Genomic DNA, 19,116 nt, shown 5'->3' on the forward strand with positions numbered 1-19,116 from the left:
CCGTTAACAGGCTGGATGTTCAGACAGGGAGGATTTCTGATCACAATCTTTACACTCTTGTAACTCATCTGTACATTATATCAATATCACTGTGCTGTAGCGTTTCATGTTTTTACCAGTATATAGAAACTGCCTTGGGGGTGGTTTTGGTCTGGTCTGGTCAACTTCCTGCCTGCCTGTGTGTCCAGAGGAGCTCCCCCATGTCCCCCTGGTTCACCTGGCTGACACCGGCCATTCCCTTGCTACTGCCCTGGCTGGTCAGGGATGGGGTAGGGATGGCTCAGGCAACCGTGTGTTCACGATGGGACCATTCAGTCGGTCTGGATGACCTTGGTCTATCCCAGGAAGGTGATGTGGTGATCGGGGCTGTCTTCCCTATCCATAACCTCTCCCCTGCTCCAGACCTGAGCTTCAGCCAACACCCTGACCTGCAGTCCTGTGTCAAGTAAGTTCCTTTGGTTATTTCTCTCCTCTTTTTTTTTAATCGCACTTTGACCTTTTCTTGTGACTTTTCTTTCAAAGGATGTGAAATTCTATCTTTGTTTATTCTTTTGAGGTTAACTGATTTTTTATTTATTTTTTATTTTGTAACAGCATTTCATTTTAGCAGGGGTACTTTTCCTTCATTTGAATCATCTTTCTTTTAAAACTTTTTTTTTGTTCATGTAATGATTTGATCTGAATGTTGTTCTCTTCAGAAGATGTTTTGTCCTTCCACTGCTTCCCGTTTCACAGTACTGGAATGGAAAATGTTCCTTTTGCTTTTTTTTTTTTACACAGAATCGTAATCACTTCAAAAATGAAATGTTCATCGTTTTGCAATCAATTTCAAATCTGATGTTAACAAATTGTCTGCAAAAACAACTAACATTTAATTGTGATCTTTGTTTTTTGTCTAACTTATTTGCTTAAAGTATCATTGTTTTCTCCTCAGATGTTTAGCATGGTGCTCTCTTTATCTGAGTACAATGAGGGAAGGCATATTTCTTGAAAATGCAAAACACTTAAATAATCTTGATGTTATAGAGTGTGGCATTTTTCCATTGTCAACTTGATTCTCAGTCTAGACGGATAAGATTGATGTTCAACGTGAATTAATTTTTTTGGTGCTGTTTATTAAGTTTGAATGTTGTTTCTCCTCATGATCAATCACATTAATCTGATTACAAGGTTACATCATGCTCAAATACACATGTTGAATTTTGATCTGTCATCTCTCTCTCTATCTCTCTCCCTCTCTATCTCTCTCTCTCTCTATCCCTCTCCCTCTCTTTCTATCTCTCATGTTTACCTTCTCATCTCACATCCCTGTTCTCAGTTTTCAGGAGGAACCGTTGAGATGGGTGCACGCACTGGTGTTTGCAGTGGACGAGATTAACCGTAACCCCTTCCTGCTGCCGGGAGTCCGGCTGGGCTACCGTGTCCTGGACAGCTGTGGTCAGCACCCCTGGAGCTTGCGAGGGGCACTGGCCCTGGTGTCAGGGGGGAACCTCAGATGTGAAACTACAGAGCTTTCTAACTTCAAATGTGATTCTAACCTCAACCTAAGCATAACCTTTACCTAAAATTCAAAAGTATTGAAAAGTATTCACCAAATAGCCATTAATATTGTGAAGATCCTACACTAAATTAATAGCAAATAGCTCATGTATGCTATCATGTCGTTCTGATTATAGAATCATGTTTATATGTTATGTGTATCCTGTCCAGCATGGCCATCAAGTGACTCCCATGTTCCTCTGGTCATTGGTGATGCATCTTCCACTCAGGCCATCATCCTGGCCAGGACCCTGGGGCCCCTCTCTGTGCCTGTGGTCAGTCTCTCTCTCTCTCTCTCTCTCTCTCTCTCTCTCTCTCTCTCTCTCTCTCTCTCTCTCTCTCTCTCTCTCTCTCTCTCTCTACACAACCAGGAAATACTGTGGCTAGAAACATTACCATATTGCTTTAATTCATCATATTTCAGATTGTCTAGTATTTACTGAGAAATTTTAGGAGGGTAATTAGTACTTCATTAAAATGTTATTAACGTTATTGTGTTGATCTGCTCTCAGTCTCTCTCTACAACCAGGAAATACATACCTAGAAAGATTGCCATAATGCTTTAATTAATTATAATTCATCTGGTCTGGTATTTAGTGAGAAATGATTGATTTAATGGTGTTATCCTCAGATCAGTTACCAGGCCAGCTGTGGCTGTCTCAGTGACAGACTGGAGTTCCCTAACTTCTTCAGGACCATCCCCAGTGATGTCTACCAGGCCCTCACCATGGCCCGGCTCACCTGGCTGTTGGGATGGACCTGGGTCGGGGCTATCGCTGCAGACAATGACTACGGTCGTCAGGCCATACAGGTCTTTCTTTATCTTTTCATTTTGTTGTTGGTTGCTGCTCTTCTTTATTGAAGACACTTGTCTGTTGTTTTATTTATTATTATTTAGTAAGTTATATGTTTCTTTATATTAACTTTGACTTTTGACTTTGACTTTATTAATTCTTGGTCACTGTTTACAGAAATGTAGAATTTACATATTACAAAATTGCAAAGAAATTGATGGTATTTCTAATACTGGATACTGTTGTATTTTATTTTTAACTTGTACATCAGTATTTTGACTGTTTGTCGCGCTCCCTGTGCTTCGTATTTGATCACCAGGTGTTTGAGGCGGCGGTTCGGGGGACGGGGGTGTGCCTGGCGTTCTTTGAGACCATCAACCGGGCGAACCTGGTGAGGGATGTGGAGCGAGCAGCAGACACGGTCGAGGCCTCGACAGCACGTGTGATCCTAGTCTTCCTCTGGTACACTGACATAGGGGCGTTACTCCTGGAGCTGGGGAGGAGAAACGTGACGGACAGGCAGTTTCTGGCCAGTGAGGCATGGAGCACCAGCGGACAACTGCTACGGAACCCCGCCCTCTTTAATGTCTCTCGGGGCGTTGTGGGTGTGGCTATCCGTAGTGCACCTATGCCTGGCTTTGAGGCCCACCTTCGAAGTCTCCACCCCTCTCGTCGTCCCGGAGATGTGCTGTTGAAGGAACTCTGGGAAACGGAGTTTGGGTGTAGCCCTGGAGCAGCACATGCACACGACACGTCTCTGCTCCCCTCTCCCCTTCCTCCGACCCCCTCAGAGTCACTACCACACCCTCCTCCTCCCACCACCAGTTCCCCCCGTCCACGCCTGGCCTCCTGCAGTGGGGCAGAGACTCTGGAGGTGGTGCAGAGCCCTTTCACAGATACCTCTCAGCTGAGAGTAACCTATAATGTGTACCTGGCTGTGTATGCTGCAGCCCATGCTCTCCACAGCCTGCTGTCCTGCCCCCACAGAGACAGCCCTACCTGGGGCACCAGCTTCACCTGCTCCCCTCCTCACAACATCAGCCCAGCAGAGGTACACACACATCTATTGCATGTTCAGTAGAATTGCTTGTGCAAATGTTAATTAATATAATTAAATATTCATGTCCACTTAATAGTTGCTATGGGGATATATTTTGAGCAAGGTTGGGGAGTAACGGATTAAATGTAATTCGTTACATGTAAGGGATTACAAAAAAACAGTAAATGTAATCCTTTACCAGCAAAAATATTGTAATCAGATTACAGAGACTTTTCAAAAACTAGACGATTACTTCGAAGATTACTTTTAAATTCAGAAATTATGTTTGAGGAAAAAAAGTATTTTACACTTCTCTGGTTTCTCAATAACGTTCAAACGAGCATGGAAAAAAGGCGCACATTTAAATTAAGTCTACGGCGATACGGATATCACTTATTATTGATATCTACATAGTGCATTGATGTAAATCTCACTGCTGCTCTCTCATTTAGCTATTTGCGCCTTACGGATTGTGGTTGTTGTGGATGGCTGTTCACAAATCTAAATGTCTATTTGAACCCGATTGAATTCAAGAAGTTTAAGCTGCCTATCAATCATTGTGTTTGAAACCAGTGGGACAGCCTGCGAAAAATGCACTCTTGCAACAGTTACATATTGCGGATCACAGCCTATGGATTAAAAGTGTGGTTTTATTCCTCAATCTAATTCATGCAGATAAATTAAATAAATTCATAGGCCTAATGTAACATTGTATAAAGGATTGGAGACAGGCGCAGGAATTCGTAAAAGGGGGTTTTAATACTCCAAGTAAAAATACAACATGCCATGAAAGGCACGGGGACGAAGCCCAAAACAAACACGTATACAAAAACACAGGGATGTAACCCAAACAAAAGAGCAAAGTTAAACCTCTAATAAATACACTGGACGAGACCCGTAATAACGACTACACAATACACGCAGCACAAAAGCCGCAACAACAAAGCACAGGTACTCACAACACCAACGGACAAGGGAACAATAACTGAAAAGACAATGGTGAACAGAGGGCACATATTTACAATTACTAACCAGGGGGGAATGGGAACGTAATGAGTCCAGTTCAGTGACACCTAGAGGCTGGTGACGTAGACCCCCGGAACTGCTGCATGGAATGAGCAGGAGTACTGGGGGATTCCATGACACCTATTGGACAAAAAGCTCAAACTCATACACTTTTGATAGACTTCAAGCGGCAATCTGTAGTTCAGGGCTGCCCAACCCAGTTCCTGGAGATCTACCATCCTGTGGGTTTTCAGTCCAACCCTAATTTAACACACCTGATTCTACTAATTAGCTTCTCAACAAGACCTTAACTAGCTGATTCAGATACTCTAAATTAGGGTTGGACTGAAAACCTACAGGACATTAGATCTCCAGGAAGAGGGTTGGAGTGATAACCTACAGGACAGTAGATCTCCAGGAAGAGGGTTGGAGTGATAACCTACAGGACAGTAGATCTCCAGGAAGAGGGTTGGAGAGATAACCTACAGGACAGTAGATCTCCAGGAAGAGGGTTGGAGAGATAACCTACAGGACAGTAGATCTCCAGGAAGAGGGTTGGAGTGATAACCTACAGGACATTAGATCTACAGGAAGAGGGTTGGAGAGATAACCTACAGGACAGTAGATCTCCAGGAAGAGGGTTGGAGTGATAACCTACAGGACAGTAGATCTCTAGGAAGAGGGTTGGGCAGCCTTGCTGTAGTTGCTACATCCATTTTTTGACATCTAAATTATATATATATATATATATATATATATATATATATATATATATATATATATATATATATATATATATACAGTACCAGTCAAAAGTTTGGACACACCTTCTCATTCAAGGGTTTTTCTTTATTTTTACTATTTTCCAGATTGTAGAATGATATTGAAGACATCAAAACTATGAAATGACATATGGAATCATGTAGTAACCAAAAAAGTGTTAAAAAAATCAAATATATTTCATATTTGGGATTCTTCAACGTAGCCACCCTTTGCCTTGATGAAAGCTTTGCACACTCTTGGCATTCTCTCAACTAGCTTCACCTGGAATGCTTTTCCAACAGTCTTGATGGAGTTCCCACATAAGCTAAGGACTTGTTGGCTGATTTTCCTTAACTTCTGCGGTACAACTCATCCCAAACCATCTCAATTGGGTTGAGGTTGGGTGATTGGGGAGGCCAGGTCATCTGATGCAGCACTCCATAACTATCCTTCTTGGTCAAATAGCCCTTACACAGCCTGGAGGTGTGTTGGGTCATTGTCCTGCTGAAAAACAAATGATAGTCCCACTAAGCGCAAACCAGATGGGATGGCGTATCGCTGCAGAATGCTGTGGTAGCAATGCTGGTTAAGTGTGCCTTGAATTGTAAATACATCACAGACAGTCACCAGCAAAGCACCCCCACACCACCACACCTCCTCCTCCATGCTTCACGGTGGGAACCACACATACGGAGATCATCCGCTCACCTACTCTGCGTCTCACAAAGACACAATGGTGGGTCTGCATGAGAGCCAGTTTCATCATAGTGCCTGATGGTTTTTGTGACTGACTTTCATGTCTTAAAGTAATGATGGACTGTCGTTTCTCTTTGCTTATTTGACCTGCTCTTGCCATAATATGGACTTGTTTTTTTTACCAAATAGGTCTATCTTCTGTATACCACCTCTACCTTGTCACAACACAACTGAATGGCTCAAACGCATTAAGAAGGAAATAATTCCACAAATTAATTTATAACAAGGCACACCTGTTAATTAAAATGCATTCCAGATGTCTACCTCATGAAGCTGGTTGAGAGAAGGACAAGAGTGTGCAAAGCTGTCATCAAAGCAAAGAGTGGCTACTTTGAAGAATCTCAAATATGAAATATATTACTTTTTTTTAACACTTCAATACTGTATGTATGTATGTATGTATGTATATATATATATATATATATATATATTTGCTGATATATATATATATATATATATATATATATATATACAGTAACAGTCCAAAGTTTTGATACACCTACCCATTCAAGAGTTTTTAACTTTGGTTTTTAATGTAAAGATATAATGTAATCGTATTATTATATGTAGTAGAAAACAATAGGTTGGAAGAAGCCAACATTACCAACCCATTTAGTAAAATTTAACATCCATATATGGCCAGCTATGTAAACTTTAACATTAATTTAACCTGCAATAGATGTCATTCAATTGGTAACATACATTTTTGTCTTCTTCAAATGCCTCTTAAGGGGAAAGTAAATCAGATTACGTTACTGAGTTTGGGTAATCCACAAGTTACATTACCGATTACAATTTTGGACATGTAACTGTAACAGATTACATTTAGAAAGTAACCTACCCAACCCTGGTTTTTGAGTTATTACATCATAATAACAGTGTGATGGTCATGTTTGTGTCTCCTCTTCTCCAAGCTGTTGCAGCACCTGAACCAGGTTAACTTCACCACTCCACTTGGGGAGCCGTTTTATTTCCGGGGAGCGGACGTCCCTGCTGTCTACGACCTTGTGAACTGGCAGGCCACGCCCCAAGGGTTGCTCAAACTTGTCACGATTGGCCGAGTAGAGGGGTCCAATATCCTCATCGACCAATCAGCCATCCAGTGGAACGCAGGATCTAATATGGTAAGAAAGACAATTTTTGAAACATGAACTGAAAGGTTTTGTTCAATTGAAATTCATTTCATGGCATGGACAGGTACCTCTGTCAGTGTGCAGTGACAGATGTCCCCCAGGCACCCGTGTAGCCAGGAAGAAGGGGGAGCCTGTCTGCTGCTTCGACTGTATCCCCTGTGCTGAGGGAGAGGTCAGCAACACCACAGGTCAGTGAACTGTGAAGTTGGGGTAGAATATAATTTAAGACAATGAAAGGGCATTCTTAATTAGCTGTGCCGTTATTGACCTGACCTCTCTTGAATAACATATTATACCTTAATTAATACTTATTAGACTGAATAGGTAATTATGCTTTTCAATTGTCATAGTAACATGTTCAATCTCCCAGGCTCTCTACAATGTGACCACTGTCCTCTGGAGTTCTGGTCCAACGGCAATCGGACTGCCTGCGTCCCTCGTCAGCTCGAGTTCCTCTCCTTCAACGACACCATGGGCGTCACCCTGACCACTGTTGCCGTGTGCGGCACTGTGGCAACAGCGGCTGTGTTTATGCTCTTTGTGTACCACCGCCACACCCCTCTGGTAAGAGCTTTGATAAAGAGTTAAATCGGGTAAGGGATAAAATGGAGAACTCTTCTATGGTATCATGTATGTCTAACCATTCTTCTCATTCCAGGTGCGGGCCAACAACTCAGACCTGAGTTTCCTGCTTCTCCTGTCACTCAAGCTCTGCTTCCTGTGTTCGTTGGTGTTCATTGGGCGTCCCTCGGTGTGGGCGTGTCGGATCCGCCAGGCGGCGTTTGGGGTCATCTTCGTGCTCTGTCTCTCCTGCCTCCTTGTCAAGACCATCGTGGTTCTGGCTGCGTTCCGCTCAGCCAGGCCCGGTGCTGGGCAGCTGATGAGGTGGTTTGGACCCGTTCAGCAGAGAGGGAGTGTCTTCCTCTTTACTAGTGTTCAGGTGAGAGCTTTAATTTTGAAATAACTTCAAGTCACCTAACTGAATGAATTAGTACTTTACTGTATAAGATGAGTAAGCTGAGTTTGTAATTGTGTTTGTAAACGCAGGTGATCATCTGTGCCGTGTGGCTGTCGATAAGTCCTCCCCTGCCTTACCGTGACCTAGGCCTCAAGGGGTCTAAGGTCATCCTGGAGTGTGAGGTGGGCTCTGTGGTCGGCTTCTCTCTGGTGCTGGGCTACATCGGCCTGCTGGCCTCCCTCTGTCTCCTCTTAGCCTTCCTGGCCAGGAAACTCCCTGACAACTTCAACGAGGCCAAGTTCATCACCTTCAGCATGCTGATCTTCTGTGCCGTGTGGATCTCCTTCGTCCCTGCCTACGTCAGCTCTCCTGGGAAGTACGCAGACGCTGTGGAGATATTCGCCATCTTAGCTTCCAGCTTTGGGCTGCTGTTCTGTCTGTTTTCTCCAAAGTGTTTCATCATCCTCCTGAGACCAGAGAGAAACACCAAGAAGCACATGATGGACAAATAGAAACCACCAACAAACACATGATGTCCAAATAGAAACCACCAACAAACACATGATGTCCAATTAGAAACTACCAACAAACACATGATGTCCAATTAGAAACCACCAGGAAACACATGATGTCCAAATAGAAACCACCAACAAACACATGATGTCCAAATAGAAACCACCAACAAACACATGATGTCCAATTAGAAACCACCAGGAAACACATGATGTCCAATTAGAAACCACCAGGAAACACATGATGTCCAATTAGAAACCACCAGGAAACACATGATGTCCAAATAGAAACCACCAGGAAACACATGATGTCCAATTAGAAACCACCAGGAAACACATGATGTCCAAATAGAAACCACCAACAAACACATGATGTCCAAATAGAAACCACCAGGAAACACATGATGTCCAATTAGAAACCACCAACAAACACATGATGTCCAATTAGAAACTACCAACAAACACATGATGTCCAATTAGAAACTACCAACAAACACATGATGTCCAATTAGAAACTACCAACAAACACATGATGTCCAAATAGAAACCACCAACAAACACATGATGTCCAATTAGAAACTACCAACAAACACATGATGTCCAAATAGAAACCACCAACAAACACATGATGTCCAATTAGAAACTACCAACAAACACATGATGTCCAAATAAAAACCACCAACAAACACATGATGTCCAATTAGAAACCACCAGGAAACACATGATGTCCAATTAGAAACCACCAGGAAACACATGATGTCCAATTAGAAACCACCAAGAAACACATGATGGACAAATAGAAACCACCAACAAACACATGATGTCCAATTAGAAACCACCAGGACACTCTATGCCGAATTAAGTGATATGACATGCTATTCTAAAAAATAATTTCTCTGTAATTAATATTACCTGATTAAGCTAATCAGGTAAATAATTAACTAGAAAGTCGGGGCACCACGAAAGAATGTTTATAGAGCTGTTATCTTCCGAATCAACTCTTAAAGACCTGGTAATCTTTTACATCAATAGCAGTCAATATTCAATCCTCACCTTGTTTCAGTCTCATCTGAAAGTTGTAAATTCTTGGTTATCTTCACGAACCCTGGCTAACAAGTTGAATCAGCAATACAAACTTTGGTTTAATTATTTATTTACTAAATACCTAAATAATCGCACAGAATTACATATAAACACAGAATGGATCATACATTGATGACTAATTATGTCCTACAAGTAAACGTCCCTGGGGGACGGAACCTGTATGACGGCTGGTTACACAAAGAGAAGGTTGGGCTTGAATGAAAGGAGGACTGAAGAACAAAGGGAGAAGCTGTGCTATCGTAAATATAGAATCTTATGCATTCTAAATAAACGCCTATTTGGAAAAGGAAAATGCAATAAATATTTACTCTGAGCTGCGCTTCAATAGGTTGGTTGTAGATGGAAGGCCGTGTTGCCCAACAGAGATAGATCTTCCTTGTCCATTGAATAGTGTCTCTGGTGGTAAACTGGATACGTTGTAGTATCGTCGTTGTGTGGTAGACTGAATGCGTTGTCCGTCCTTTCCTAGCCCACATTTACAGCTGCTGTTGCTAACTCAACGGCTAGGATGTCTCACTTCTTTAGTGAATAAGAGTTCAAAGTTCATACCATTCGCAACCAAAGCTCACGCTGAGGTTGGCTTAGTTCTGTAGTTGACATGTTAGTCCCTTTTAACGTATGGACCGTCGTCCTATCGTCCTCGGAACAGAAAGTTACATTTTCGTCAAGGGCTTTATATCGGAGGGGAGAGACGGGCGTGTTTCATAGTTTATAACCAATGTCTCTTCACATGGGCGGGGCCACTGAGTGAGCAGAGCTTTAACCTTATGAAAACCCAATTCTCTCATTTGGAAGCTAAAATTACATTTCATCTTTTCACAAATAGTTTTATATTTAAACATTTAAATTGCACAACAATTCCATGTGAATCTGATAACTAGAATGTGTAGACTTTCCAAGATACAGTTTATGTCGTCCTGTTATCAGTCATAATGTCTCAGACGCCAACTGATCTGGCATCATATTCATTGAGTACCAACGCTTATTTTCAACTGGTTGGATTACCGAAATATGGTTCCTTTCCCCCCACCTTTTGATGTTCCCAGACTCTCAAAGGCTATTCAAGAGTCCTTCTGTAGAGTCAAGAGTGAGGAAAGGGAGAAAGGTATTTATGGGTGGTCATAAACCTTACCCACAGGCCAACATCATGACAACATTATAGAATTAAGCAATAAGGCCCGAGAGGGTGTGGTATATGGCCAATATACCACGGCTAAAGGCTGTTCTTACGCACAACACAACATGGAGTGCTAGGACACAGCCGTTAGCCTTTGTATATTAGCCATATGACACAAACCCCCGAGGTGCCTTATTGCTATTATAAACTGGTTACCAACGTAATTAGAGAAGTAAAAATAAATGTTTTGTCATACCCATGGTATATGGTCTGACATACCACGGCTTTCATCCAATCAGCATTCAGGGCTCGAACCACCCAGTTTATAATATAATATTGTCTTCAATGTGTTTAGTTAATCACTTGTATGGTTAAACAGAACAAATAAAGACATTGTATAAAACCCACAAGCACCAACTTTTCAGACAATACCAAAACAAGTTGATGGACACAAACTTTCCTACCCTGCTAGTAGTGTCAACACTTAGTACGTCTTGATTTGAATCACTACATGACTCTCCTTTACCATCATCGATTGACTTTAATGACATCGATTTCTCACCTGAAAGCCAGTTCTGAAAACACACACACCAAGTCTTTTAAATTACGTACGTTAATAAAAATGTTAATTCCTTTCATATTTTATGAAGCGTGTAATTCTTTTCCCGTATGAGACTGTTTTTAATTACATAAATCTTTGTCATTTGCTAAGGTTCAATAAAAACACATTCAAGCAGCTCCTTTGAAGTCAGAATGTTTTCTTAAATAAAAAATTGACTTTGATGAATAATTAATTCATGTATGAATGAATATGGGAGCAGAAGCCTTTAGATGGAGCAGGAATGTTATGCTCTTTTATTCTTTAATTAATTGATTGATTAAAAAAAAATGAATGCAGAAATCTACTCATCAGGGATCCACTCATCAGGGATAATGAAGATTAAAGCCACACGCATATGCAGATGAAATCAAAAGCCTACTTAACAGCCCAAATAACTTAATCATGTATTAATCTGATTGATATTTCATCACAGAACATAATTCTAATCAATAGTAGATCACTACACATCACTAGGGTACTGACAAAATGAATAAATATCTTTCTAGTCATCAAACTCTAAACATAAAAGGTTCTTCTTTCCTTTTCTAACAGAAGTGGAAACTATCTTGGCGTGAAAGAAATAGAATGTTGGAGAAGGAAAAATAACTACTTAAAACAATTTGAGACCATCATACTCTGTTACTATACTTGTCTACTATCCTTTATTTGTGTTGAAAGAGTGACAAGCAAATACCTAGCAGGCATAATACCTCCACCTAGTGTTCATATTTCAGATCAGTGGAGAGAGGAACTTTTATTTGAATTTTTTTTAATTTTACCTTTATTTAACTTGGCAAGTCAGTTAAGAACAAATTCTTATTTACAATGACGGCCTAGGAACAGTGGGTTAACTGCCTTGTTCAGGGGCAGAATGACAGATGTTTACCTTGTCAGCTAAAGGAGACAAGGAGAGGATTCCACTGTAGACTATTGGTATGGTATTAAGCCTATGGGAGAATCTCAATTTAATTTCCTTTATTACTCTCCTCACCCTCCTTCTTAAATCCATTGGATGAGAGGGTCAGATGCCCCGGCCCAATGACCTCATCCAATGGGTTTTGAGAAGAAGGCGAGGAGAGAGGACTCGAAGAAAAAAGGAATTGAAAGAAGATTCTCCCTATGTATTAGTTGTGGCCCGGCCCATCAGAGCCTTCTTGGTGTTCCTCTCTGGCCTCAGCAGGATGATGTAACACTTTAGGCCAATCAGCGTCACCAGGAGGCCAAAGCTGTAAGTTAAGATGGCGAATATTTCCACAGCGCCTGCGTACTTCCCAGGAGAGCTGACGTAGGCAGGGAAGAAGGAGATCCACACGGCACAGAAGATCAGCATGCTGAGGATGATGAGCTGGGCCTCGTTGAAGTTGTCTGGGAGTTTCCTGGCCAGGAAGGCTAAGAGGAGACAGAGGGAGGCCAGCAGGCCGATGTAGCCTAGCAATGCTCCTAACCCTGCTATTGTCCCCACCACAAACTCAAATACAATCTTATCATTATGGTAGAGTGTGTTTTTGTGTGGAGTTGGAGAGGCTAAGACCAGCCAGGCTGTGAGAACCAGGACTGTTCTTCTCTGCTGCCAAGCTGAACTCGTCCCAGGGTTAGTGGTCCTAAACACAGCCAGCGCCACCGTGGTCTTCACCATTATACAGGAGACACAGAGAACAAAGTTGATACCAAACGCTGCGTGCCTCAGCTGACACGTCCATAGCCGGGGCCGACCAACGAACAGCGAGCACAAGTAGTAGAGTTTGAGTGACAGCAGAAGCAGGAAGCTCAGCTCAGAGTTATTGGCCTTGAAAACAGGTGTGTTCCGTTAGCGGGTGAAGATTCCGAGGACCACTGTACAGATGGGGCTCCTAGCAACAAGATCAGAAGCACTCGGCCAAGTTTGACAGAAAGACAGAGACAAAGATCATTTGGAAAACCTTTTCCACAGCCCCAAAGCTACCCTGAAATTCTTTAAATGATATTCAGTTCACTGACCTGGGGTGTTGCTGACCTCTCCCTCAGCACAGAGGATGTAATCGAAGCAGCAGACAGGCTCCCGCTTCCTCCTGGCTACATGGGTGTCTGTGAGACAGCTTTCACTGCACACTGATCGGGGGAAGGGGGGCTATAAGGGCGACGATGAGGGGGAATAGCAAACTTTTATACACCCATATTTATCCACCCATATTTACAGTATACACCCATATTTATACACCCATATCTATACACCCATATTTATACACCCATATTTTCAGTATACACCCATATTTATACATCCATATCTATACACCCATATTTATCCACCCATATTTACAGTATACACCCATATTTATACATCCATATCTATACACCCATATTTATACACCCATATTTACAGTATACACCCATATTTATACACCCATATTTATACACCCATATTTACAGTATACACCCATATTTATACATCCATATCTATACACCCATATTTATACACCCATATTTACAGTATACACCCATATTTATACACCCATATTTACAGTATACACCCATATTTATACATCCATATCTATACACCCATATTTATACACCCATATTTACAGTATGCACCCATATTTATACATCCATATCTATACACCCATATTTACAGTATACACCCATATTTATACATCCACATCTATACACCTATGTTTAGACACCCATATTTATTGCTTATTTGCCCTCCAATGTTTTACACTGTCGCTTTTGCAGTAGTGAAATATGTTATTGCACTTTTCAAATGACCTTTTGTGACTCAAAGTTACAGAATATTTTATTCTCGTCCGGTGTGAGCTCTGTTCCTGCGGGGACTGATTCGTCAACCACAGCCAGATTCTCCACCTGGACGCTCCCAGCTGACCATATGAGGGGGATGGAGGGACGGAGGGAAGGAGGGATGGAGGGATGGAAGGAAGGAGGGATGGGGAAGGAAGGAAGGATGGAGAGATGGAGGGAAGAAAGAAAGCGGATGTTGAGAAACATAGTATATAGTCAGAGGACCTTGACAAAGAAAACAGTAAACATAAGTAAACAGTTAGCAAAGTTTCCGTCTGCACCTGTGTGTGTACAGTGCCTTGCAAAAGTATACATCCCCCTTGGTGTTTTTCCTATTTTGTTGCATTACAACCTGTAATTTAAATGGATTTTTATTTGGATTTCATGTAATGGACATACACAAAATAGTCCAAATTGGTGAAGTGAAATGGAAAAAATTCAAAAAAATTAAAAACTGAAAAGTGGTGCGTGCTTATGTATTCACCCCCTTTGCTATGAAGCCCCTAAATAAGATCTGGTGCAACCAATTCAGAAGTCACATTATTAGTTAAATAAAGTCCACCTGTGAGCAATCTAAGTGTCACCTGATCTGTCACATAATCTCAGTATGTATACACCTGTTCTGAATGGCCAAAGAGTCTGCAACACCCCTACGCAAGGGGCACCATCAAGCAAGTGGCACTATGAAGACCAAGGAGCTCTCCAAACAGGTCAGGGACAAAGTTGTGGAGAAGTACAGATCAGGGTTCGGTTAAAATAAAATATCCAAAACTTTGAACATCCCACGGAGCACCATTAAATCCATTATTAAAAAATAGAAATCAAATCAAATCAAATGTATTTATATAGCCCTTCTTACATCAGCTGATATCTCAAAGTGCTGTACAGAAACCCAGCCTAAAACCCCAAACAGCAAGCAATGCAGGTGTAGAAGCACGGTGGCTAGGAAAAACTCCCTAGGAAGGCCAAAACCTAGGAAGAAACCTAGAGAGGAACCAGGCTATGAGGGGTGGCCAGTCCTCTTCTGGCTGTGCCGGGTGGAGATTATAACAGCACATGGCCTAGATGTTCAAATGTTCATAAATGACCAGCATTGTCAAATAAAAATAATCATAGTAGTCGTCGAGGGTGCAACAAGTCAGTAACACAAGAGTAAGTGTCAGTTGACTTTTTCATAGCCGATCTTTGAGTGTATCTCTACCGCTCCTGCCGTCTCTAGAGTTGAAAACAGCAGGTCTGGGACAGGTAGCACGTCCGGTGAATAGGTCAGGGTTCCAGCAGGTCTGGGACAACAGGTCTGGGACAGGTAGCACGTCCGGCGAACAGGTCAGGGTTCCATAGCTGCAGGCAGAACAGTTGGAACTGGAGCAGCAGCACGGCCAGGTGAACTGGGGACAGCAAGGAGTCATCAAGCCAGGTAGTCCTGAGGCATGGTCCTAGGGCTCAGGTCCTCCGAGAGAGAGAAAGAAAGAAAGAGAAAGAGAGAATTAGAGAGAGCATATTTAAATTCACACAGGACACCGGAAAAGACAAGCGAAATACTCCAGATGTGACAGACTGACCCTAGCACCCCGACACATAAACTACTGCAGCATAAATACTGGAGGCTGAGACAGGAGGGGTCAGGAGACACTGTGGCCCCATCCGATGAAACCCCCGGACAGGGCCAAACAGGTAGGATATAACCCCACCCACTTTGCCAAAGCACAGCCTCCACACCACTGGAGGGATATCTCCCACCACCAACATACCATCCCGGGACAAGACCGAGTATAGCCCACAAAGATCTCTGCCACAGCACAGCCCAAGGGGGGGCGCCAACCCTGACAGGAAGACCACGTCAGTGACTCAACCCACTCAAGTGACGCACCCCTCCCAGGGACGGCATGGAAGAACACCAGTAAGCCAGTGACTCAGCCCCCGTAATAGGGGTAGAGGCAGAGAATCCCAGTGGAAAGAGGGGAAACCGGCCAGGCAGAGACAGCAAGGGCGGTTCGTTGCTCCAGCCTTTCCGTTCACCTTCACACCCCTGGGCCAGACTACACTTAATCATAGGACCTACTGAAGAGATGTGTCTTCAGTAAAGACTTAAAGGTTGAGACTGAGTCTGCGTCTCTCACATGGGTACGCAGACTATTCCATAAAAATGGAGCTCTATAGGAGAAAGCCCTGCCTCCAGCTGTTTGCTTAGAAATTCTAGGAACAATTAGGAGGCCCGCGTCTTGTGACCGTAGCGTACGTGTAGGTATGTATGGCAGGACCAAATCGGAAAGATAGGTAGGAGCAAGCCCATGTAATGCTTTGTAGGTTAGCAGTAAAACCTTGAAATCAGCCCTTGCCTTAACAGGAAGCCAGTGTAGGGAGGCTAGTATGATCACATTTTTTGGTTCTAGTCAGGATTCTAGCAGCCGTATTTAGCACTAACTGAAGTTTATTTAGTGCTTTATCCGGGTAGCCGGAAAGTAGAGCATTGCAGTAGTCCAACCTAGAAGTAACAAAGGCATGGATGAATTTTTCTGCGTCATTTTTGGACAGAAAGTTTCTGATTTTTGCAATGTTACGTAGATGGGAAAAAGCTGTCCTTGAAACAGTCTTGATATGTTCTTCAAAAGAGAGATCAGGGTCCAGAGTAACGCCGGGGTCCTTCACAGTTTTATTTGAGACGACTGTACAACCATCCAGATTAATTGTCAGATTCAACAGAAGATCTCTTTGTTTCTTGGGACCTAGAACAAGCATCTCTGTTTTGTCCGAGTTTAAGAGTAGAACGTTTGCAGCCATCCACTTCCTTATGTCTGAGACACAGGCTTCTAGCGAGGGCAATTTTGGGGCTTCACCATGTTTCATTGAAATGTACAGCTGTGTGTCATCCGCATAGCAGTGAAATTTAACATTATGTTTTCGAATGACATCCCCAAGAGGTAAAATATATAGTGAAAACAATAGTGGTCCTAAACGGAACCTTGAGGAACACCGAAATTTACAGTTGATTTGTCAGAGGACAAACCATTCACAGAGACAAACTGATATCTTTCCGACAGATAAGACCTAAACCAGGCCAGAACTTGTCCATGTAGACCAATTTGGGTTTCCAATCTCTCCAAAAGAATGTGGTGATCGATGGTATCAAAAGCAGCACTAAGATCTAGGAGCACGAGGACAGACGCAGAACCTCGGTCTGACGTCATTAAAAGGTCATTTACCACCTTCACAAGTGCAGTCTCAGCGCTATGATGGGGTCTAAAACCAGACTGAAGCGTTTCGTGTATATTGTTTGTCTTCAGGAAGGCAGTGAGTTGCTGCGCAACAGCTTTTTCTAAAATATTTGAGAGGAATGGAAGATTCGATATTGGCCAATAGTTTTTTATAATTTCTGGGTCAAGATTTGGCTTTTTCAAGAGAGGCTTTATTACTCCCACTTTTAGTGAGTTTGGTACACATCCGGTGGATAGAGAGCCGTTTATTATGTTCAACATAGGAGGGCCAAGCACAGAAAGCAGCTCTTTCAGTAGTTTAGTTGGAATAGAGGCCATGATTATTTTCATCATTGTGTCAAGAGATATAGTACTAAAACACTTTAGTGTCTCCCTTGATCCTAGGTCCTGGCAGGGTTGTGCAGACTCAGGACAATGGAGCTTTGGAGGAATACGCAGATTTAAAGAGGAGTCCGTAATTTGCTTTCTAATGATCATGATCTTTTCCTCAAAGAAGTTCATGAATTCATCACTGCTAAAGTGAGAGCCATCTTTTTAGTTAACTTTGCGACAGTATCAAAAATAAATTTCGGATTGTTCTTATTTTCCTCAATTAAGTTGGAAAAATAGGATGATCGAGCAGCAGTGAGGGTTCTTCGATACTGCACGGTACTGTCTTTCCAAGCTAGTCGGAAGACTTCCAGTTTGGTGTGGCGCCATTTCCGTTCTAATTTTCTGGAAGCTTGCTTCAGAGCTCGTGTATTTTCTGTATACCAGGGAGCTAGTTTCTTATGACAAATGTTTTTAGTTTTTAGGGGTGCAACTGCATCTAGGGTATTGTGCAAGGTTAAATTGAGTTCCTCGGTTAGGTGGTTAACTGATTTTTGTCCTCTGACGTCCTTGGGTAGGCAGAGGGAATCTGGAAGGGCATCAAGGAATCTTTGGGTTGTCTGAGAATTTATAGCACGACTTTTAATGCTTCTTGGTTGGGGTCTGAGCAGATTATTTGTTGCGATTGCGAACGTAATAAAATGGTGGTCCGATAGTCCAGGATTATGAGGAAAAACATTAAGATTCACAACATTTATTCCATGGGACAAAACTAGGTCCAGAGTATGACTGTGGCAGTGAGTAGGTCCAGAGACATGTTGGACAAAACCCACTGAGTCGATGATGGCTCCGAAAGCCTTTTGGAGTGGGTCTGTGGACTTTTCCATGTGAATATTAAAGTCACCAAAAATGTGAATATTATCTGCGATGACTACAAGGTCCGATAGGAATTCAGGGAACTCAGTGAGGAACGCTGTATATGGTCCAGGAGGCCTGTAAACTGTAGCTATAAAAAGTGATTGAGTAGGCTGCATAGATTTCATGCCTAGAAGCTCAAAAGACGAAAACGTTGTTGTTGTTTTTTTGGGGGTAAATTTAAATTTGCTATCATAAATGTTAGCAACACCTCTGCCTTTGCGGGATGCGCGGGGGATATGGTCACTAGTGTAACCAGGGGGTGAGGCCTCATTTAACACAGTAAATTCATCAGGCTTAAGCCATGTTTCAGTCAGGCCAATCACATCAAGATTATGATCAGTGATTAGTTCATTGACTATAACTGCCTTTGAAGTGAGGGATCTAACATTAAGTAGTCCTATTTTGAGATGTGAGGTATCACAATCTCTTTCAATAATGGCAGGGATGGAGGAGGTCTTTATACCAGTGAGATTGCTAAAGCGAACACCGCCATCTTTAATTTTGCCCAACCTAGATCGAGGCACAGACACGGTCTCAATGGGGATAGCTGAGCTGACTACACTGACTGTGCTAGTGGCAGAC

The 19,116-nt window shown here is 42.4% G+C and overlaps 1 protein-coding gene across 1 annotated transcript; it reads left to right on the forward strand.

The window, feature by feature from the left end:
- The first annotated feature begins 200 nt into the window (after positions 1-200).
- LOC115206635 (extracellular calcium-sensing receptor-like) lies at positions 201-8,498 on the forward strand. The gene is made up of 11 exons (XM_029773807.1): positions 201-445; positions 1,319-1,497; positions 1,711-1,814; positions 2,171-2,350; positions 2,653-3,053; positions 3,189-3,384; positions 6,810-7,019; positions 7,093-7,216; positions 7,399-7,592; positions 7,687-7,968; positions 8,076-8,498. Exons 1-11 carry the CDS (start codon positions 201-203, stop codon positions 8,496-8,498), a joined length of 2,538 nt encoding a protein of 845 aa, XP_029629667.1.
- The last annotated feature ends 10,618 nt before the right edge of the window (positions 8,499-19,116 follow it).

Source organism: Salmo trutta, chromosome 13 (genome assembly GCF_901001165.1).
Source record: "Salmo trutta chromosome 13, fSalTru1.1, whole genome shotgun sequence".
In the NCBI taxonomy this organism is placed as follows: Eukaryota; Metazoa; Chordata; class Actinopteri; order Salmoniformes; family Salmonidae; genus Salmo; species Salmo trutta.

Bases quoted from the DNA above. Each gene is read 5' to 3' on its own strand.
- LOC115206635 (XM_029773807.1), top strand. From the start codon at position 201: ATGTCCCCCTGGTTCACCTGGCTGACACCGGCCATTCCCTTGCTACTG. The intron at 1,815-2,170 runs GTCAGTCTCTCT...TGTTATCCTCAG, and splicing joins GGCCCCTCTCTGTGCCTGTG to ATCAGTTACCAGGCCAGCTG. The intron at 7,593-7,686 runs GTAAGAGCTTTG...TTCTCATTCCAG, and splicing joins ACCACCGCCACACCCCTCTG to GTGCGGGCCAACAACTCAGA.